The sequence below is a fragment of the Cyanistes caeruleus genome, chromosome 15 (assembly GCF_971803275.1).
Source record: "Cyanistes caeruleus chromosome 15, bCyaCae1.hap1.1, whole genome shotgun sequence".
NCBI lineage: Eukaryota > Metazoa > Chordata > Aves > Passeriformes > Paridae > Cyanistes > Cyanistes caeruleus.
This window is the reverse complement of record NC_141715.1, coordinates 3,579,791-3,601,322: the sequence shown is the minus strand read 5'-3', so window position 1 is coordinate 3,601,322 and position 21,532 is coordinate 3,579,791. Positions and strand designations below refer to the sequence as shown.

At 59.8% G+C, this 21,532-nt stretch overlaps 2 protein-coding genes across 6 annotated transcripts; one reads left to right on the top strand and one right to left on the bottom strand.

Annotated features, from left to right (window-relative positions):
• The first annotated feature begins 70 nt into the window (after nt 1-70).
• CDHR2 (cadherin related family member 2) lies at nt 71-11,328 on the top strand. Of its 5 annotated transcripts, none has more exons than XM_023935851.2 (33): nt 71-437; nt 1,328-1,393; nt 1,844-1,902; nt 2,265-2,330; nt 2,421-2,560; nt 2,758-2,811; nt 3,013-3,102; nt 3,709-3,798; nt 4,084-4,206; nt 4,284-4,427; nt 4,570-4,645; nt 4,834-4,940; nt 5,212-5,442; nt 5,530-5,685; nt 5,903-6,070; nt 6,298-6,359; nt 6,443-6,683; nt 6,787-7,023; nt 7,302-7,371; nt 7,453-8,073; nt 8,318-8,389; nt 8,663-8,712; nt 8,828-8,979; nt 9,173-9,275; nt 9,355-9,443; nt 9,638-9,712; nt 9,827-9,904; nt 9,984-10,044; nt 10,152-10,276; nt 10,437-10,550; nt 10,661-10,738; nt 10,842-10,902; nt 11,113-11,328. In XM_023935851.2, the coding sequence occupies exons 1-33, from the start codon at nt 415-417 to the stop codon at nt 11,230-11,232; spliced, it is 4,002 nt and encodes a 1,333-aa protein (XP_023791619.1). In that variant the 5' UTR covers nt 71-414; the 3' UTR covers nt 11,233-11,328. The 5 variants fall into 5 exon arrangements, with proteins under 5 accessions (XP_023791619.1, XP_086707915.1, XP_086707916.1 ...); XM_086851789.1 differs by lacking the exon at nt 71-437 and adding an exon at nt 692-753; XM_086851790.1 differs by lacking the exon at nt 71-437 and adding an exon at nt 716-753 and having other exon boundaries at nt 11,116-11,328.
• A 192-nt stretch (nt 11,329-11,520) lies between these two features.
• On the bottom strand, nt 11,521-15,065 carry GPRIN1 (G protein regulated inducer of neurite outgrowth 1). The gene is made up of 2 exons (XM_023935849.2): nt 14,973-15,065; nt 11,521-14,770 (listed from the first exon to the last, which is right to left on the bottom strand). The coding sequence occupies exon 2, from the start codon at nt 14,728-14,730 to the stop codon at nt 13,342-13,344; it is 1,389 nt and encodes a 462-aa protein (XP_023791617.2). The 5' UTR covers nt 14,731-14,770; nt 14,973-15,065; the 3' UTR covers nt 11,521-13,341.
• Between the last annotated feature and the right edge of the window lie 6,467 nt (nt 15,066-21,532).

Sequence of the window (21,532 nt, the reverse complement as noted above, 5' to 3'; positions counted from 1 at the left end):
GCCCGCCGCCTCCTGCCGTAATAAGCCCAAGAACGGCGCCGGTAAAAGTGCACGGCGGAGCTGTTCGGCCGTATTGCTCCGAGTGGCAGCGCAGTAACACCACCCGGGACTGGGCTGGGGAGCATCCCAGGAGTTAGAGATTCACTGAATCAATTCGATTGGAAAAGAGATCATGCAGCCCCGTCTATGACCCAACACCGCCATGTCAGCTAGATCATGGCACTGAGTGCTATATCCAGTCTTAAACACCTCCAGGGACGGTAACTCCGCCATGCCCCTGGGCAGCCCATTCCAATGCCTGGCAAACCTTTCCGTGAAGAAATTCTTCCTGATGTCCAACCTAAACCTTCACTGGTTGCCAGGGGGAAGAGGTCAACTCTCACCTAGCTACAATCTCCTTTCAGGAAATTGTGGATGACTCAGGACAGCCCTGGGAGGTGTGGAAGTGCCCCAGCACAGCCAGGGACAGTTTATGGTGTCCAGCACCAGCCCAGGAGTCTTGGGGGAGGCACCCTGGGACAGCCCAGGTAACCCCTGACAGCTCATGGGGTGTCTGTGAGGATGTCCTGGAGCAGCCTTTGCAGGAACTGGGGTGGTCCTGGACCAGCTCAGGAGAGGTTTGCTAAGGGCTGGTCACAGCCTGTCCCCTGTAGCCCCCTGTCTGGGGATTCTCTGACCCAGGTGTAAGGTCAGATGGGAATCTCAGAGCAGGCTGAGTGTCTGGGGAGACTCCAGTGTTTCTCCAGTATCCAGGTCCTGTGGGTTACCCAGGGAACAGGGCCACAGATGCAGGGGTCCAACAGGCTGACTGTGCCCCCCCACCACCTCCCAGCCCTTTTCTGCCTGAGCAGAGCTGGACAATCCACCCTTGTCCTAGTGGGTCTGAAGTAGGTCAGGGAGGCTGGGCCAGGCCCCTGGGGAGGGAAGTGGGTGGCAGGGGCTGCAGAGGGCCCCAGGCGCCCGCCCCAGTGGCCACACAACAAGGTTGGTGCCCACCCCCTGTCCTGGTAGGACCCCAGTGCCCCCAGCCCAGGGGATGCAGGGCATTTTCCTAACCCCATTTTGGTTTCCTGGGGTTTGAGATCCCTCTGCATCCCTGTAGGCTCCACACCCCTTCTAGGAGCTGGGATCCCACGGATGTAGGTTGGGGTGGCTGAATCCTGAGGGACAGCACCCAGTGTGGAGACCTGGGGACCTGGTTTTGGGGATTGAGCCTGGAGCAGAGCTGGGTGGGAGCTGTGGGATGAGCACAAGGAGTACAGAAGACAGGAGAGGGATTTCTCACCCCTTAATTGCAGTTAATGATTGATGAACATGTTTACTGCAGGAGGCAAAGGTCTGGCAGTGTCAAAATTCAAGTGCAGAGGCAGCATCCCCAGGGACACAGCCACAGGTAAGGGATGTCGGCCCCTATCCCGGCCCCTATGGGCACCTTGTTCCATGGGCGGGGAGTAGGGGGTGTCTGTCACCTGTGGAGCTGCCCACAGGCTCTGGCACGGGGAGGGAGACACCGTGGTCATGCCATGGGTTGCTCTTGGACTCCAAACACTGCTTGGGAAAGCCCTGTTGGGCACAAGTAATGCAGCCTCCAGCCATGCCCAGGACAGGCTCCTGGGGTTCCCCAGGCACACATCCAGTTTCCTGTAGCTGGAGGTGAATCCTGTTCTCCCATGCCATGTCCTCAGGGAGCCCATGCCCAGGAGTGCAGTGTGGAGCCTGGTGTTTGCTCACCAGAAGAGGGGACTGTCCCCATCAGCACCTTTCCTGCCCTGGTGGCTGCTCCCCGGGAGGGATTTGGGGCACAGGTCTCAGTCTCTCAGGTGTTTGTCCCCTGTGCCCACAGGTATCCTGGCAGGATGGCATGGCACTCTTTGGTGCTGCTCCCCTTCCTCCTGGCAACAGGTAAAGATTCTTCTTGGCATCTGGCATGGGTGGGTGGGAGGTGTTGGAGCTGTTTTCAACCCCCAATACTCTTTCTCAATTCCCTGGGGGAAGCTGCGAACCCAAAACTGCTGCCTACCCCACTGGAGAGCCAGGGCAGGGCCAGACAGTAGGGAAAGCATGGGGGCTGCAGCTGGAAGAGAAGCGTGGTCTGGAGATGTGGGATGAGCACAAGGATGAGAGGGCTGGGGGTTCCCCTGCCTCCCATAGAGACCCCAAACCACGGCTGGGAGCTGGGGCTGGAGCTGAGGAGGTGCTGCCAGACGTGGGTGTGCCAGCAGAGCCCAGCACAGCGATGGTGCTCAGCTCCTCTTCCCCTGTAGTTTCAGGCAACACTGTCCCCATCATCAACATGACCATTGTCTACGTGCCTGAGGACCTGGAGCTGAGTGAGTAGGGTGGTCTCGAGAAGGGCCTGGGGTGTCAGAGGAGCAATCGGGGGGTTCTTGGGCAGGGACTGACACAGCCTGTGCCCCCAGGCCAGTTTGCTTTCCAGCTGGAGGCTTATGACCTAGACAACGACCCTCTCACCTACCAAATCGGCGGGACAGACGCCTTCTACTTCTCTGTCGACCCCAAATCAGGCAGAGTGACACTGAGGAACTCTCTGGACCGTGAGGTGTGGGCAGAGGATGGGCTCAGATGTGGGAGTCTGGGGATATGGGGATGGAGGACAGAACCTGTGGGTCACTCCCTGACCCCAAAACCCTGCTCCTGGAGGGAGAGTTGTCCTCACAGATGTTGGGGCTCTGTGGGGCCATCCAAGGATTAAGCTCCACCTTGGCCCTGACCAAGTCCTACCTTGTGTCCCCTCAGCTCCAGGCCAGGCTCACCATCATTGTCAGAGTGTGGGATGGTGTAAATAGTGAGGTGAGTGCTGGGACAAGGGCTGGGTGACTGCAGGGGGAAGGGAGCCCCCATGGACAGGTCCACGGACAAGGCTCAGTGGGAAGGCAATTGGAAGCAGGTGGCTGGCTGGCTAGGGTGGGCATGAGCTGCCAGAACTGCACCCAGCTCTGCTGGCCACCATCTCCCACACACCCACCCTGTGCCCTCTCTGACACCTGGTAGATCTCCCAAAAAGTTACCGTCATCGTGGAGGACCGTAATGACAACGCCCCAGTCTTCCAACGCCTGCCGTATAATGCCATCATCCCTGAGGTACCTTCCTGAGACCTCCCAGCCCCCAGGAGCAGCAGGGCAGGGGTGCTGGGTGGCTCCTGTGGCATGGGTGTGCCAGCAGTGGGACAACAACAGGCTGGGAGCTGTGTGACTCCACACCTGGGTGTGTGGTGACAGTGTGTCTGGGCGTGGGGTCATCAATGGTGCCCTCTGCACCAATGGAGCACTCTGTGCCCGGGCAATTCCCGATGGCAGCCTCTGTGTCACCCTGAGGCGCTGGAATGTGACTGGGACTCTGCCCTTGCAATGAGTTTCTGTTCAGGGTGTGCCCAAGCTACCTGTCAGCCCAGGACAGCCTGACGCTGGATCAAGGTGTAGATGGGGTGTGGGGCTAAGTCTGACCCCCATCCAGCAGCTCCAGGGTTGGGGTGTAGCCTCTGTTCCCAAGGGGCCCCAGGGAGGGTAGTGAGGGGGTCCAGCCACTGCCTGGCCTGAGCAAGGACAGCAGCTTGTCACTGTATATCACATGGCACTGGGCAGTACCTACAGTCTACTGCAGGGCCAGAGCACCCCAGGGTGGGGCTGGCAGGGTCCAGGCTCAGCATCACCCCCTGCTCTGCCACCTCCACCCGTCTGTGTGCCCAGAACACAAGTCTGCACAGCATCATCTACACTGTGTTTGCCAACGACAGCGACACTGGGAATGCCTCCAAAGTCAGCTACAGCATCAAGGAGGTGAGCACAGAGCATACCATACCCAAACCCACCCCTGGGCCACCCCTGCGGCACTGAGGTGCTGGGGGACATGGCCAGGACAGACCCACATCTCTGGGGTGCAGGGAGGTTTTGGGTCACACCCACTGGGCAATGGGTGCAAGGTGTTGAACAGTTTCAGGCCAAGAATGAGCCAGGTGGTCAGGGGTCCACATGGGCCAAGCCTGGCAGAAGGATGGGGATTGAGTCCCCATCTCTGCTGGAACACCTCTGGTCCCTGCCTTGAGGATGATGTCCCTTGCTCAGGTGATCCCAGACAACTTGAAGAATCTCCAGCTTTTCTATATCTTGCCCAATGGGAGTGTGGTGCTCAATGGTTCCCTGGACTATTCCAAGAACACTTTCTACCAGATCAAGATTCTTGCCCAGGTGGGGACCATCCAGGTTGGGGGTGTAGGGCTGCCAGGTAAGGGGGCTGTGGGACTGACAGGTGCTCTGCTTCTCAGGATGGTGGAGGATGGCTGCACAACAACTGGACTGTCCAGGAGAGCTTTACTTACCTGTCCCTGACCATTAAGGACATGCCTAACCTGAGCCCACGGTTCCTCAATGCGCCCTACTCCGGCTCTGTGCCTGAGAACTGCGACCTGGTCAGGAGCCTGCCTACCCCAGTGTCATGTCCCTGCCCCTGGCCCTCCCTGGGGGTCCTTATGCCCAGAAGTGTCTGGGCCATCAGACCTGTGGGCAGCTGGAGAGGGCATAGGTCCTGCCCTGATGGCCATGTTCCCACAGGGCACCATTGTGCTGACCGTCACCGCCATGGACCAGGACACAGGGGTGAATGATGAAATCTTCTACATCATCAGCAGTGAGTGATGGGACAGAATGGGTCAGGCAGAGGATGAAATGATGGCATGAGCAGGAGTGGTGGTCAGGCAGCAAACTGGAAACTGGTTCTGGCATGCAGGCTCTGCCAGCCTGACCTGCTGGCAGAGAGAGGGCCAGGCCTGCCTTTCCCAGTGGCTGCTACTGGTTCCTGCTGTCCCCTTGTCCTAGATGCCAGTGTTCCTTTTGTTATCAATAACACAACGGGCATCATCACTGTGAGTGAGCCCCTGGACCGTGAGCAGCTGCCAAGCGAGGAAGTGCTACTGAAAGTCACGGTGAGTAGGAGGTAGCAAGGGAAACACCTTCCTCTTCCTCTTCCTCTTCCTCTTCCTCTTCCTCTTCCTCTTCCTCTTCCTCTTCCTCTTCCTCTTCCTCTTCCTCTTCCTCTTCCTCTTCCTCTTCCTCTTCCTCTTCCTCTTCCTCTTCCTCTTCCTCTTCCTCTTCCTCTTCCTCTTCCTCTTCCTCTTCCTCTTCCTCTTCCTCTTCCTCTTCCTCTTCCTCTTCCTCTTCCTCTTCCTCTCCAACCTGCTCTCTCTTCCTGCCCAGGCAGTTGAGAAGAACCTGGATATCCACGGCAAGGTGGCCAGCGCCAGCACCCTGGTGACAGTCTTGGTGACTGATGTCAATGACAACAAGCCCCAGTTCTACAACTGCTCCCTGTCCAGCTGCGACTTCTCTGTCAGTGCTCAGAACAACTTCATGGGCAACATCATAGAGCACTCCTCCTCCAGACTGCCAGTGTCCAACCTCAACATCGTTGCCCGAGACCCAGATAAGGTAGGAGCCTGTCCATGGTGCTGGGTTGCAGTGTTGGTGTCTGTCCTGGCTGCAGCACTCACCCTCGCTCTTGTTTCTCCCTGGCAGGGCATCAACAGCAGTTTTGAGCTGAGCCTGCAGGGTCCGAATGCCAACGCCTTCACTGTGTTCCCCACAACCATTGTGGGCGCAGGGGAAGTCCAGATCCTGGTGCAAAACTCATCCTTAGTGGACTACGAGATAAGCCATGTCATGATGGTGCAGGTGGGACTTGTAGGGCTGGACTGCTCTGTGGAGGCAGTTCCTGCTCCCTGCAAGCATTGGAACACAGTGGGGACACAACCCTCCTCTTGCAGAGCTCAGGAGCTAAAGCAGAGCAGGGCTCTGCCCTGGCAGTTTGTTTGGTGCAGGGGAGCTGGAGCGTAACAGCCCCTAATGTTTGGGGACTCATGTGAGACACAGTCCCTTTTCAATCCTGCAGATCATTGCCAATGACACAGGGAACCCTACAGACTGCTGCTCCACAGCCACCGTGACCATCGACCTCATCGACAGCAATGACCACATCCCTGAGTTCCCCCAGAGCACCTACTACCTGAATGTGACAGAGAACAGCCCCGATGGCACCATCATCTCCCCAAACATCACGGTCAGGCACTGAGCAGGGATTGGGCACACCTATTGTCCCCAAGCAGGGCACTGGGCACACCTAACACTTCTAGTGCAGCTTGTGCTGAGGGCACTGATGTCTCTGTACACACAGGAAGGACTCAGGGCCAGTGGGTATTCAAGGGTGGGACAACAGCCACTGCCCCAAACTCATCACTGCTCTGAGGGCTGAAACAGATTGACCAGATGGTTCGTTCTGTCTTTCAGGCCTATGATCCAGACAGCGGCATCCTGGGCCAGATCACCTACCAGCTGCTCCCAGAGACCATGTAAGTAAGGGTGGAGCCAGCCATGACCAATGCATCATCCTGGAGAGTGGGCTCCAGGCCTGAAGGCTCTGTGTCTGCCACAGCTGTAAAATCTTCACGGTGAACGCCACAACCGGGGCACTGCTGGTGTACAACGGGAGCTTGCTGGACAGGGAGACTCGCTCCATCTACTACGCCAACCTCCAGGCCAAGGATGGGGGCAACCTGGTGGGCACTACGGTGCTGGAGATCACCGTGCTGGACGCCAATGACATGGCACCCGTCATCATTGGCTCCTACTTCATCTCAGTGGATGAGGGGCAGAATGTTACTACCCACATCCAGGTATGTACCAACAGAGGTGGGGGGTTTGCAGGGATGTCAGAGAGAAGGGACTGACAGTCCCCAAGGTGCCCAACAGCCCTGTTCCAAACGCTGACCTTTTCAGGCCATCGACAATGACGAGCCTGGAAGCTGCAACAGTAAATTGGGCTTCGAGATCTTGACAGGACTGTTCAGCAACAACTTTACCATCGATGCAGTCACAGGTGAGATGTATAGCAAGGAGCCGCTGGACCGTGAGGCCTTGGAAGATGAGCGTGGACAGATGGTGGTGACAGTGATGGTGTATGACCACGGCGAGCCACAGCTGAGCACCATGGTGAACGTCACCATCACCGTGGGGGTGAGCCCTGGGCACAAGCAGGGACATGCTGGGGCAGGCTGGGGCTTGGAACTGGGATGGATGGGCAGGGCAGAGATGTGGAATCCCTGGCTGTGGCAGAGTGCTGTGTCTCCAGGCTTTCTGTGGGGGCAGAGTGAATAGTTGATGCAGGGAGGCAGGAGAAGGCTTGTGTAGCTCCTGCCTGTGGGCAAGACAGGTGCCCACACTCCTGTCCCCAGCTGGCTGTGGGGAATCCTGTTTCCTGGAAGGGCTACAGCCATGGGCTTTGTCTCCTGCAGGACCTGAATGACAACATTCCCATGTTCCTCAACCAGTCCTATGAGTTCTCAGTCTTTGAAGAATCTCCAGGTAGAAATTGCATGGCCAGACTTGTGGGACCAGCCATGGCCCTGAGTCAGTGCCCACTGCCCACTCTGTGTCTTTCTCCAGCTGCAGAGTCCTTCGTGGGTGAGGTGGAGGCCACAGATGCCGACCGGACAGAGATCAATTCCCGCATTTCATTCCAACTTGAAAGAGGCGGTGGCTCCAGCAACTTCTTAATCCGCTCATCCCGCATGGGGCCGGGGAAATACAGTGGGAAGCTGTCCGTAGACCCTGACATGCCCCTGGACTATGACACACTGCAGCAGAAGTTCTTCACCCTGACAGTGCTGGCAGAGAACACGGCTGCAGACAACGCAGGGGACAAGGCCAACGTCTCAGTGACAGTCCACATCCTAGATGTCAATGACGAGTCCCCCACCATCCTGCCAGACTCACTGCGGGACGTGTCGGTGGCTGAGAACGGGACACAGCAGGGTCTGATCCGCACGCTCAACGCCTTCGACCCTGACACCAACCACTCGCTGGTCTTCGAGGAGCTGGCAGTCTCCTGCTTCAAGGGGGACAGCAGTGCTGAGGACGTGTGCTGGGACTGGTTCGTGCTGGCACCCAACGGCTCGGTGCTGGTGAACAGCTCAGACATCGACTACGAGGTGTGTGACACGGTCCTGCTCACACTGCGGGTGGAGGACCTGTACACTGAGAAGGGAAACCGCTACAGCCAGAACGGTACGGCCCCCACTGCCCGCTCCTTCCACCACCCCTGGGCATGGCAGGTGCTGGGCTCTCCCACGCCCCACAAGAAGCTGTGGACAGCAGGGTGGGAGCTGGGTGGTTTGGCTACGGAGGGAGGGTGTCCCCAGCTCTTTTGATCTAAGCCTTTTGGGAGGACAGGGCTCCCACAGGAAGCAGAGGATGATGCTGCAGGGCTGCTCTGTTGGTGATCAGAACTCTGCTTTTGGGACATTTGCAGAAACCCTGAGGATCATCATTATTGATGTGAATGATAACACGCCAGTCTTCGAGGCCACCTCAGAGACTTTTGGTGAGCAGTCGGGGTTGGCACAACACATGGGCTCCTCGCTGCACCCACACATGCCCTGCCACATTCACCAGCAGCGAGGATCTTCCCCAAGCCCCAAGCAGGGCTGAGCAGTGCAGGGCCCAGGCTGGGGTTACTCAGTGCTTTCCATGAAGGCTGTGGGGCCAAGGGCAGAAGTGGGTGCTTGGAACCCTGGGGCTGTGTGGGTGTGGGGTCTGCAGAAAGTCTGGCTGCTCACCAGCATGACTGCACCATCCATCTGTCTGTTCCTGGCAGTGGTTGTCCCTGAAATCTCTGTAACGGGCCTGCAAGTGGCTACTGTGAAGGTGAGGAACTGCCTGCCTGTATCTGTGTAGTCTGTGGAGCCTTGTTCACTTGTCCCCACCGTGGGCAGTCAGGGGCCATTCCCTCCCATGCTCCTGCAATGCTCTGTCCCTGCAGGCCACAGATGTTGACTCAGGGATGGGGGGAAACATCACCTTCTCCATCATCAGTGTGGTGCTTGTGGAGGACACCGGGGTCACTCGGCCCTTTGGGAACCTCTTCATGATATCGACAACGTTCGACAAGGGCGCCTACATCGGGAGGATCCTGTGAGGCCATGGGGCTGGGCTGGGGTGGGGGGATGCAGCTCAGCTCCTGCCTGCTGCAGGGCCAGCATGGGCTGCAAAGGGGACAAAGCCTTTCTGGAGTCCTGGCTGGGCATGCAGGTAGGATGGAGCTTGAGGGGTGGCAGGGGACATCCTGTGCAGTGCAGTGGGATCGCTGATGTCCCTGTTCTCACAGGGTGTCCAGCAACCTTGATGCATCACTGAAGGGGCAGTACAAGGTGACAGTGGAGGCTAAGGATGGTGAGGAACCAGTGCACAGAGTACAGACCATGTTGAATGTGAGTGTCACCCCCAACCCCTGTCCCAGGATGCCACGAGCCCGGCCCAGCTCCACTCAGCCCTGCTCCCCACACACAGATCTTCACAGTGGATCAGAGCTACCGTGTTCGGCTCCAGTTCCTGTCAACGGTGGAAGAAGTCCAGAGTAACTCCGAAAATATTAAATTGTAAGGGGTGCTGGGCTGGGGGAGGCACAGCTGAACCCACCAGCTGTGTCTCTCAGCTTCATGGACTATGAATGGGGTGGGCCAGGCTGGTCCTAACCAGAAGAGGGGGCTTCAGGGGGTCCATCTGCTTTCTGTGCCCGTGAGCAGAACAGCAGGATGTCCAGCCCAACTTCCGCCCTCTCTCTTGTTCCTAGGGCCCTGACCACCGTGACCAAGGCAGCAGTCTACGTGGTGGCCATCCAAAGCGTGGAGGACACCCGTGACACCCAGTGAGTGGTGGTGGGAAAGGGGACATGGTGGTGGCATCAGGGGTGTCACCCTGGAGCAGGGCACCATGCCCTGCACCCCAGCACCACACTCCCCCCATCTCTCTGATTCTGCAGCATGGATGCCAAGTCAGTGATGGAGGCCTACTTTGTGTACAGCAATGGCACTGCCCTGGACGTCAATGACCTGAGCACGTGAGTGCTGGGGCTGTGCACGGGCACTGCCACGTGCTGGAACCAGCCCAGCTGCTCACACCTCCGCTTTCCTTGGCAGACTCATACAGTCCGATCCGCTGGGCTTGGCTGAGCTGGTGAAACTGGGCCTGGCTGTCATTGTGAGTGGGGCCAGGCAAGGGGCACGGGGAGAGGGCAACAACCCCTTTGGGGCTGGCTGGGGAGTTCCACTGGCTGGAACAGTGCCCTCACCCGTGATCTGTGCCAGGGCCCCGGGGAGGTGACAAAGCCCACCAAGGAGATAGAGCTGATTGGCATTATCGCAGGATTGGCAGCATTCCTGCTCATCTTCATACTCGTCATGACCCTGGTTTTGGTACTCACCACCAGGAGGTACCTCACTGCCTGCAGCCCCTCCTATCATCCCCCAGCACCTCCATCCTCACCAGCACCCCCAGACCCATCCCTATCCTCCAACCCGCTTCTGCCCACCCCATCCCACAGCCCAGCTCCTCCCTGCCCCTCTCACCCACCCCATGCCTGGGCTTTGCAGCTACAAGAGGAAGCTGAGTGCCATGAAGGCTCTGAAGGTGGCCACAACATTCAATCCTGTCACAGCACAGCACGGAGCTGGCATCCCTGGGACCAACCAGTACAATGCTGAAGGGTGAGTGGGGAGCTCCCTGCAGCAGGTGGGGAGAAATCAGGCTTGTCCCCACACCCAAGGGCTGCAGTGCCCCAAGGAGCAGCTCTTACTTGCCACCCATCCCTGACCAGGGCCAACCCCATGCTGAACCACCCGCTCGATCCCTCCCACGATCTGGGTTTCCACGAGGACTCCATCTCTGTGACCAGGTGAGCTCTGTGGGCAGGTCCCAAATGCCACAGGCTGTCACCTCATACCTCATTTCTCCAGTGCTTGGGTCCTTTTTTACCTCCCACCCTCCATTCTCCACAGCATGAATTCCCTGGATGAAAATACAGTAAATGCACCAGCAGATGACCACTTTGAGGTTGAGGTAAGTGTGCCAAGAGCTGCTAGTGCTTGCCAGCTGGGAGTCCTGACAGCATCCTGCATCCTCTTCTCTCTGCTGTGATCCCCAGGGCCTTATGGACCCCTTGTGTCCTTTACTCTGCACCCCTCAACAGCCCTCAGCTCCAGGAAGGATGGGTGTCCCTGTCCTTACATGTCTGTCCCCATCCCTTCTGACCACGCTCTCCTCCTGCAGCAGGTCAAAATGCGGCCAACAGACCCCACCGACAAGGAGGTGCTGGTGGCAGCCCTGAACCTGAAGGAGCCCACCAAAACAGCGTACCTCAACACCACCTTCACCACCACGGACTTGTGAGCGAGCTCACGGGGTGCACTGGGGCCAGAGCAGGACTCGGGCAGCTGCTTAGGTGTTGATATGTTCAGTGTCTGGCAATAAAACTGTTCCACGGGGGTCACGGTGTCCTGTTGCTATCAGCCCATCTGCCTGGGGGTCAGTCAGCTTGGAGTCATCTCTCCCAGCATGAAGTGCTGGTTTTGGATCAGCTGGTACCAGAGGGGAGGTGCCACTGTGGGGCTCAGTCTGGCTTCTTGTCCCCAGGACCCTCTCGGCCCCAGGGGAGGGAGGTGCAGACAGCCCCGCGCAGAGGTTTGTGCAAGGTTTTATTACCCAACATCCACATTGACAGATTGATCCTCCCGCCCCTTCCTCCCCCCACCCCACCCCCAAAAGAAATTAAAAGGAAAAAAAGAAGAAAATAAGGTGATGAAGCTGCAGCGCTGGTGTGCCACAGCTTGGCAGTGCGGGGCTGGGGGTGAGCACAGCCTGGGGCAGGGTGGCAAGGGGATGCCCCACGGCTCCTGGTCTTTCTGGCATGGCCGTGGCACCGGTCCCACAGCCCAAGGCACTGAGCACAGCCAGGTCCCAGCGAGTGCCACAGCACAGAGTGGGCACTTGCCACAGCCCTGGCTGCCAGCTGGCACTTCAGCAAGCCCTTTGCAGCCCCACAGGGACAAAACAAGCCCAGGATGTACAGTGTGGGTTTAGGTGGGCAAGACTTCACCCTTAACGAAGGAAAACGGCTGCAGTGGTGACTCTGGCACCTTGAGCCCTCCTGTACTTCTGTCCAGAGGGGATGGTGTAGCTCTCCAAGCACCCCTTGTTTGCAGCCTCCTGCCCATCAGATGCTGGACACAGGCCTGGGCCCCCCTTCCTGTGGCACTGTGGGGATGGTCCTCTGTATGGGGCCAGGCTGGGGGGACCAGGATCCACATCTTGGCAGGACATTGAGGGTGCTGCCAGCCACACAGATGTGGGCCTGACCACAGGGATATTCACCCCCCGGCAGAATGACCCTTCACTCCCAATGCTCTTTAGCCTAGCAGAGCACAGGCAACGTAGGAACAGTGTTTGAAAAAATGGTCTCAGCCCCACAGGCCACCGTGGGCAGGAGGTGGCTCCAGGCAGGACAGACATGGCTGAAAATGTCTCTTAAAAAGCTCCAAAAATGCAAACACAGTTCAATAAAAGCTCCCCTTCCCCCCACCCTGTAAAACCCCAGCTGTAAAAAGTGGCAGCGTTTTGCAGTTGTCACGTCCCCAGCTGCCATTGGAGAGGAGAAGCCAGCAGGACATGTGTCCATGTCCCCAGCACAGGGGCCTTTCCAGCACCACTGGAGCAGCTGGACAGGCCTGGAAGCAGGGCAGGCTTCATGCCCATCACCAGCTGTGGCGAGGATGTGCTGCCTCCAGGCAGGTTGAGCTGGGGGCCATGAGGACAAGACTCCACAAGCACCTCCAGCCAGGGATGAGCAGCTCTCCATCACACACGTGGTTGGCCCCTCTCTCTCATTTGAGATCTGTTGTGGTGTCCTGTGTCGCCACATCTTCCCAGATCCAGGGCACCCACAATGGGCAGAGAGGACAGGGCAGTTGGGGGATTGGTGCCTGCTGTGGGCAGCTGTGGGGATCCACACATGCACAGCCATGGGCTTGCTGGAGTGTGGCCAAGCCCTGGACAGGCAAAGCAAAGGCAGGGCTATGCACCAGTGTCTCTCCAGCAAGGGAAGTGATGTTGCTCCTTGGGGTGCCAGAGTTCAGGGCAGCCAGCAGCACCCACCCTGAGCCATCTTCAGACCTGTGCCACGGGCAGGAGACGCACAGGAGCAGCTGCCTCCATCTGAAAAGGAGCTATGTGCTTCCCCTTGCTGAAAAAAGCCACCAAGCACAGAGACAGGACCAGTCTCATGTCCCAGGGTACCTCCATGGGGCTACACTCATGGGGGAACCCCAGGCTGACAGGGAGGACCCCAGCAAAGGAGATACCTCGTCCCAGTGTGCAGTGCTCCATCACCACCACAGCCCTGCACACTGGCACCGGGTGTCTCAGGACGCCAGGGCAGGGACCCATCCCCACTTTCTCTGAGAAGCCCCGAGGCACCCCCACCCTGCCAGCACAGGCAACAACTCACTCCATGGCAGGGCCGGCACGGGAGCAGCACCGGGGCCGCCGGACGTTCTGCAGCAGAGCCCGAAAGACGCTGGGCTGCCTCTTGGCCTCGCCTTTGCGGGGCCCTCCCTTGACGGAGCCGGTGCGGGTGGTCTGCGGGGTCACCACCACCTGCCGCCCGTGTTCCTCAATCTGCTTCTCCAGGTGCTTTTGGATGGCCATGCCCAGGACCTCCACCTCCATGGAGGCCCCATACACCTCCCACGTCATCCCCTTCTCATCCCAGCTCACCTCCCGGATGGGCTCCGGAGGCTCCTCCTCCACCACCTCCGGCACCGTCCCCTTCACCTGCACCTCAGGGTACGAGGTCTGCGGGGACTTGGCCACTGGTGTCATCGGCCCAGTGGCCACTGAGCGGGTCTCCACAGGCATGGACACCTGCATCTCCGCGTCCTTCTTGAAGGGCTCGAGGCGTGGGGCTGCAGAGGCCGTCTCTCTCTTGGGGAAGGTGAAGGCAGCAGCCCCACACGGGGGGCTCATGGGGCTTAAGGCCACCGACACCAGGGACACACGGCTGTCCACTTGTGTCCCCGTGTCTTGTGTCCCAGCGTCCTGGGGTGGGCTCACTTCAAAGGAGTAGGATTCACAGAGCTGCTTGGCTGTTTGGGGCTGCTGGCTGCTCCCAGCACCCACATCCCGGGCTGAGCTCCCCTTGGCTTTGCCCTGGCCCACAGCGGTGGAGCTTGGTCCTGCCTCACTTCGGCCCCCAGTCCCTGCATTGCTGGTGCTGGGGGGATCAGCTGTGCCTCCCTGCGGGTTTTTGGGAGCCTCACTGCTCTTTGTCTGGGGGGCAGCACCCAGGGATGTGCCTTTGCTGTCCTGGGGCTGCTCCTGGCTTGGAAGCTCAGTTGTCCCAATGCTTGCAGTGGGCTCCACGAATGCCACATGTTTGCCAAGAGCTGGTGTGTTCCCCAGGTCCTTGCTGGTTGCCTGGAGGCAGGGATCAGGCACAGGGGAAGTGGGGGCTGCATCCTCCTTCTGGGTGTTGGGAACCCCCATCCCTCTGGGACCACAGGCAGGGACAGCACCACTTGGTCCTCCGCAGCTCCCTGTTGCTACTGCCACACTCTGCTCTGTGCTGGTGTCCTGGAGAAGTGTGCCAGGAGCTGGTCCTGCTGGTGATGGCAATTTCTTCTCTGTCACTGAGCTGGCCTTGGTGCCCTGAGACTCTGCCTCAGGCACACAGCAGGTCCTCATGGCACGGGCTCCCGCAGCACAGCCGGAGCCGGGCAGGCACTCGCCTGCCGCTGGGCAGCCAGGGGAGCTGGCACTGGGCTCACAGGCGTCCTCAGCCCCGGCCTGGAGGTTCAGCACCTGCAGCCCCTCGGGCTCCTTAGCGCTGCCCATGCCCAGGGAAGGCTTCTCCCATGCTAGTCCCGCCACGGGTCTGCAAGAGAGAGGATGAGGCAGTGAGGAGCAGGCAGCACATGGACCCCCAGTACACCTCAGCTGCCGATTGTTTTTCTCCGTGCCACCCATGACAACAGGTTGGGTGGCCACCTGGAGCACTCACTGTGCCTGGCACAGCCCGTGTGGTGGCACACGGTGCCCAGGCACACGGGAAGGGAGGAACAGTGTCGGCTGCCTACCGTAAAAGTCAGCCTTCTCCCGGGGCAGCAGGACCGGGAGCGCGATCCAGCCGCGGCTGTGGCTGGTGGAGCGGGGAACACAGTGCAGGCACCCCTGCAAAGAGAGTGTTAGATGGAAAATCGTCCTGGGTACCAGGCTGAGAACCGGGGGCTCGGCAGACCCCTCCTGTCAGTGGAAAGCTGGGTGCAGTGAGGGGTGAGAGCAAGCTGAGCCTGGGGTCCAAGGGAGGCTGCAGAAAAGGGCAGGAATACGGGGCAGCCCAAGCCCTTCCCTCTCCACATGAGGGAAACACGTTCCAGTGTCACCCGGCTGTCCCCAAACCCTTCCCAACCCTGTGGGGCAGGAGCAGGGCAGGAAGCCCCAAACACTCCGGGAGCCCCGGAGCTCTGGCAGTGCCAGGGAGTCCCTGCAGAGCCGGGAGCACATGGGTCCGGCGGGTGTGGGGCACTCCACGCCTCCAGACACGGCCACTCGCGGGTCCCGAAAAGGGCAGAGCCGAACGGACACAGCGAGCGAGTTTCCCCCCAAGGGAGGCGACAGGAGCGGGGACCAGGCGGTCACCGACGTCCCCCAGCAGTGCTGAGCCCGGCGGCGATGATCCCCGCCCCGTCTGTAGGTTCCCACGCAGCACCCCGATCCCCGGAGGGCCGCTCCGCCCCGCACCCCGACCTGCCCCGACAGCACCGCGATCCCGCGGGGCTGTGGCGCCGTGCCCGGTCCTGATGCTCCGCGAAGGAGCTGCGAGCCCCGGCACACGCGTGTGCACACGCACGGGCACGCACACGCCAGCACATGGCCACGGGCACACCCGCACGCACGGACACGCGTGTGCACGGCCCGGCCCCGCTTTCCCCGCCGAGCCCCGGACAAAGCCGCTCCCGCGGAACCTGGGAAAGCCGAGCCGCCTCCTCCTCCTGTCCCGGGGCTGCAGCCCACCCCCCCACCCCCCCCCAGCCCCCACGGGGGTGCCGGTACGGGGCGGGCGACGGCGGCGGCCGGTCCGGTCCCGCCACGCGCGCCCCGGGGCCGCCGGTACCTGCGGCGGATCCTCCCGCCCGGTCCCGTCCTGTCCCGTCCCGTCCGGTCCCGTCCCGCACGGCTCGGCTCGGCGCGGCGGCGGCAGCGGCGGCGAGCATGCGTGGGGCGGCGGCGGCGGGGGCGGTACCGTGCCCCGGGCCGCTCCCCCCGGCTGCCGCCCGCCCCGGCACCCCCAGCAGCAGCGGGGAGGCGAGGGAGAGCCGGCTGCCGCGCGGGGAGTGGGGGTCCCGGCGCACCGCATGTCCCCCGGTGTCATCGTTTGTCACCACAACGGGCTGCCCTGGGAGCTCCCCACGGTCCCACAGCCCCCCGGTACCCGGAGCATCACCACCCCGCGTGCCTCAGGAGCGAGCATCCCGCCACTCCCCGATGCACTCGGGCACAGCAGGACGCGCAGCCGGGACCGGTGGAGTCAGGGGATCCCAAACCTTAGCGTAGGTCCCTTGGGTGGGGGTGACGGCAACACAGAGCCCAGTCCCCCTCCTACCTGGTGATGGAGACGGCCGCTTCCCTCCCGGGCATTACCGGGGACGGGGCTGCACCCCGGTCAGCCCGAAGGACCGGGACAACGTGCCAGCGTGGCGGGATGGAGATGGGTTCCCGAGTACCCCTCGCCCGAGGGTGGGGGAGGACGGGGAGGGAAGAACGGCCCCGTCTAGCTCCCGGCAGCGCTTGCCTCTGCTCCCGGGCTCAGGCTTTGTCTAACTCCTTCCCACGCACTCCCGCTCGCGCTGCTGGGGGGAAGGCGGCCTGCTCGCCTCACCTGCATCCCTGGATCCCCCCCAAAAACCTCCAGCATACCCCCCGGCCTTCCCACTGCCCCTCATCACCCTAGGGGACCAGGGTCCCCTCCCTTACCCAGAGATGTCAGCACAGAGACAGGAGCTATAGATCTATAGGGTCCAGAGGGGTGGGTGCTAAGGTTAGACAGGGTTCCTCATCTTGGAGATAACGTTAGCACAGGTCCCCCAGCCCTATAGATCTATAGGGTAAGGCTGGTTCCATGGGAGCTGGCACACCTGGTTGCTTGGAGACAAGAGAGGTTGGAAATGCTTCTTTCAGTAAACAGCCAGCCTGGAACAAAACCCCGAAGGCTAAAAATAGGGAGGCAGGATATGGAAATGAAATAAAAATCCTTGCCCCCCTCCCTCTCTGGGGCAGAGCAAGGCACCCCGATGTCACCAAGGGGCACTCCAATGGATGGATGGAGAGGCTGGAGTGGGGGTGTATCCCTGCACCCACCCATCAATGTGTCCCCTCCTCAAGGTGTTTGTCCCCACACTTGCTCCTGCGTGCTGCTCCCAGTCCTGCAGCATTGACTGGACCCCATTGCATGCCTGCAGCGGTGGGGGAACTAACTCCCTGTGAGGCACAGGTGTGGGGTTACATCCTATGGTGCCCTCTCTGGGGTCAGACTCGGTCCCCGGCACATCCCCTTTCGGGTCCAAGGGACGTCATGGACTGGGGCAAGTCCCGGCAGAGGAGGGGACAAACGCCCCTCTGCCTTTGGCTGGGACTTCACCTCAGGCAGGAGCCTGCGGGGTCACATCCTGCTGCCATTTGCTTCCACCTGCCTCTCTAAGCTCCGCCAGCAGCGTCTCTCCCCGTCCCCACCGGCATCTTGCCACCAGCGTGTCCCCGTCCCACCAGAGCTGCCTGGTGTTCCTGGGGGGGGCGGGGAGGGGATCATGGGGAGCATCTTCCCCTCCCCGCAGGCAGCCTTCATCCCGGGCTGGCTGCCTTCTCCTCCTCCTCTCCCCGCCCGGGCACCTCAGGGCTGGCAGGAGAACAATAGCGAGGAGGATGAGTAAGATGGTCCCCATTGCCTTGGCAACGCACTCCCGCGCTGCCGGCTCGGGAGGAGCCAGGCAGCTGCCTGAAAAGCGCGTTCTCCCTCGGCGGAGGGGGTGCTGGCGCAGGTAGCTCGGCACCCCCTCCCTGGGCGCCGTGGCCCACCTCCCACGCCGCACGGGCAGCGCCACGTGAACGCATCCCGGGCTCCCGCACACCCGGGGCGGGCAGCAGCGCACGGGCCCCGCACCCGGCACAGCCCCAGCTCGGCCCCTCCGGTGCCCGGCTTCTGCCAGGGACACGGCTGGAAGGGTTTGCTTGGGAATGTGAGCCCTGCGGTGCTGGCCGGCAGGGAGGAGAGGGGTTTCTTTCCCACGGCATCTCACAGTCACCTCATCTTCCCGCACGGCTGCCCACGGTACCGGCGGGCAGAGATGTGGGGGGAGGAGGAGGTGGGGTGCTGGCAGATGGCAGTGGCAGGGCATGGCCTGGGGCACCAGGATGCCATCTCCAGCCACAGCTATGCATCCCGTGCTGGCCCCCAAGTCACGTCACCAGCGGGAGGACCCTCAGCGTGCCCAGAGCTGTGCCTTGGGGTGACAAGAATGTTACTCAGAGATCCAAAAGCACCAAGCACCCTAAAAACAGCACTGTTTTCCCAGCTGCCTTGGTGTGGACATCTGGTAGCTGATCCCTGCCAGCACCTCATGTCCCAAGTGCCCCAAAACACTGTCCCTGCCACAGCCCTGTGGGATGGGAGAACACTGCATCCAGGACACTGCAGCCTGGTGGCCGAGAACATAATTCAGGATATTCCTGGGTACTCACAAGGATATGGCCCCAGGGCCAGCTGTGGGCAGAGGCAGGGACAGGGGCACAGAGAGGCCCAGCTCTGCCAGCTGCTCTGTGCCACTGAGAGGGACCCAAACACGGCATCAATCAGCCAAAACTGAGTGCTGACACTGGGGAACATCCCAGTCAAACGTTTGATCTCTCAACACAGGATGAGGGAGAACTCTGGAAAAGAACCAACACAGAGAATCATACAATCAGTGAATGGTTTGGGTTGGAAGGGATCTTAAAAATCATTTTGTTTCAACCCTCTGCCATGGACAGGGACACCTTCCCCTAAACCAGGTTGCTCAGAGTCCCATCCTACCTGACCTTGGACACTTTGAAGGATGGGGCAGCCACAGCTTCTCTGGGCAATCTGTACCAGGGCCTCACCACCCTCACATGGAAGGATTTCTTTCTAATATTTAATCTAAATCTATCTTTGTTCAGCTTAAAGACATTCTCCCTTGTCCTATCACTCCACTCCCTTGTAAAAAGTCCCTCTCCAGCTCTCCCTAGGTACTGGAAGGGGCTCTAAGGTCTCCTCAGAGCCTTCTCATCTCCAGGCTGGACAGCCCCAGCTCTCCCATCCTGTCTCCATAGCTGAGATGCTCCTGCCCTCTGATCATCAATACAATCATCTATCACAACCAGATGCTGCTGTTCCAGGAGAGTGAAAGCCTTTCCTACAGTGAAAGCCTGTTTCCTACAGTGCCTTTGTGGTAGAGAGGCAGGGACTCTTCACTTCTCTCTCCCTTCCCAGGGGTTTGTTTCAGCAGCTCAATCCATGACGATGAAGAGGAAGCCCTGGCTGTATTAACAGCACAGAAATGCACTGTGGTGGGTAAGTACAAAGGGAACATGAAGCACATGGTGACTTGGGCATGGGATGGGGCCACGAGTCAGAGAAGCTCATTAGGAGCTGTGAAAATCAGAAGGTCTTTGGAAGTGCAGGATGTTCCTCTGGGCACAGATGTGTGAGGGCATGTCTTGTTGCAGAATATGCCACTGGCAGCCCGGAATGTTGGTGTTAATCAGGAAGTGTCAAGCATGGTGCTCCTCAGATGCTGTGCCTGGGTTGTCATGGATTCAGCTCTGGCTGGTGGCATTTGTGGCAGGTCCATATCCTGTCCTGCCTTCAGCTCTGCTCTGCAGAGGCTCCGTGCCATTACCAGGGAGCCATGTGTGGGAAGTGGTGGCCCCTTGCCTGGATTCACCAGCACAGCCACAATTGCCATAGTCACTTCCTCCCCCCGGGGAGCGGGTGAGCTGGCAGAGAACATCTGTCTGCCTTACCCAGCCTTTTCCAGATGTTCCTTTTTGTGTTGCCATGGTGGATGTGAGGATCAATCTAAGGAAATACTGGGTGAGTTCACTCCTCGTTTCCCTGCCGACAGCCCATAACTCACGCTCCATTTGCACAGCCCTCCCTCTCCCAGCGTATCTCAGCGATGTGCTCTGCCGAGTGGGGGGAGACGCTTGTAGTGAGTAACACTCACCCAGCGACTGTGAAAAGCAGCTTGGGGCTGGGAGAGGGGGGAGAACTCTTGTTTATGGGTCGGTGCATCTGACCGGAGACACGCTGAGGGAGCCTGCAGTGGGGATGCTCCCACCACTGCCTGCTGTGCTGGGGGAAGGGGCAAATCAGCAAGGGCTTCAAAGGGCAGTGAGCAAAGGGAGCAGGAGTTCACACATGTCTTTTTTTCCATTCCAGGGTCCCCAGCTGCTGTGACTAAACTCCCTGGAGCCGTCAGGCAGGGCAGGGCAGCTGCTGGATGCTGTACTGAAGCTCTGTGATTTTTCCTGGGGCCTGTAGTTACAACTGTGTTTTGTTGCTCTTGCAAGGGAACACAAGCTCGAGAAAATAACAAGGCCTTTTACTGTAGGATAGGCCAAGAAGGAGTTTGTAGGAGGTGGGTTGGTCCCTGCTCTGTAAGCAGTGTGTGCTGGCAGTCAGGGGAGCAGGCAGCAGCTGCCTGGCCAGGCAGACACAGGAGCTGCCACCATCACTGCCTGTCACCGTCCTGGTGCTCCACTGCCCCTTCACACTTTATTTTGCTTGCACTGAGAATTTGGAGTAGAGAGACCCTCAGGCTGGTCCTCCTGCTGAGCAGGGGCCTCACTTGAATGCTATCCTGTACTCCCACTGGCCTGCTCAGGCTCAGGGAGGAGTGAAGGTTTCTCCTGCCCCACCATGTGATAGAGAGTTCAGTGAGTGCTGGTCACAAGGCAAAGATCTCTACACTCCCTCTTGGTAAGGGCCAAGGCAAAGACCTTGTTCATGCCTAAGGAAATCTGGGGTGGCCCTGGGATATGGGCAGCACCACACATTGGTCAGGGGACTCCTTGGTGTGTCCAAGACCATGACCAGCCCGGGGAAATCACCCAGTTCTAGACATGCTTTGGTTTGAGCTCAGCAAATGAATTGCAAGACAAGATGTGAGTGATTTTTCTACCTCCACAGGGCCTGAGATTGACATGCTGGCCCCTGATGTCAGTACTTGGGGAGTGGGAGATATTTTGGATAGCAAACATCTACACCCACTCAGTGGGGCACTGGGTAAACCCTGACAGCACTGGTTTGGAGCCCGAGAGCTCAGTGGGACCCTGAGAGTACCAGCACTGCATTTTCTCCTCTCTTCCCGGGAAGGACCTTCCCTCTCCTCCCTGCAGACCAGGTCCAGCTCACAACTGCGGTGAGGTGCTTCCCCCTGCTGTAACTCCAGCAGCTCCTGCTCTTGGCCAGGCACTGCTGCCCTGATCCAGCACCCGCAGCTGCTCATTCCTGAGGCCATTGACAGGGAGGAATAAACGGCAAAACACACAGCTGAAGTCCTGCTGGCACTCTGTGGATCCCTCCAAGCCCTCTCTCCTCACAGCAGTTCCCTCCCCCGTG

Coding starts and splice junctions, on each gene's coding strand:
- CDHR2 (XM_023935850.2), top strand. CDS start 1,302: ATGATTGATGAACATGTTTACTGCAGGAGGCAAAGGTCTGGCAGTGTC. Junction 2,331..2,420: donor GCCTGAGGACCTGGAGCTGA/GTGAGTAGGGTG, acceptor CTGTGCCCCCAG/GCCAGTTTGCTTTCCAGCTG. Junction 5,686..5,902: donor GCCATGTCATGATGGTGCAG/GTGGGACTTGTA, acceptor TCAATCCTGCAG/ATCATTGCCAATGACACAGG.
- GPRIN1 (XM_023935849.2), bottom strand. CDS start 14,730: ATGGGCAGCGCTAAGGAGCCCGAGGGGCTGCAGGTGCTGAACCTCCAG.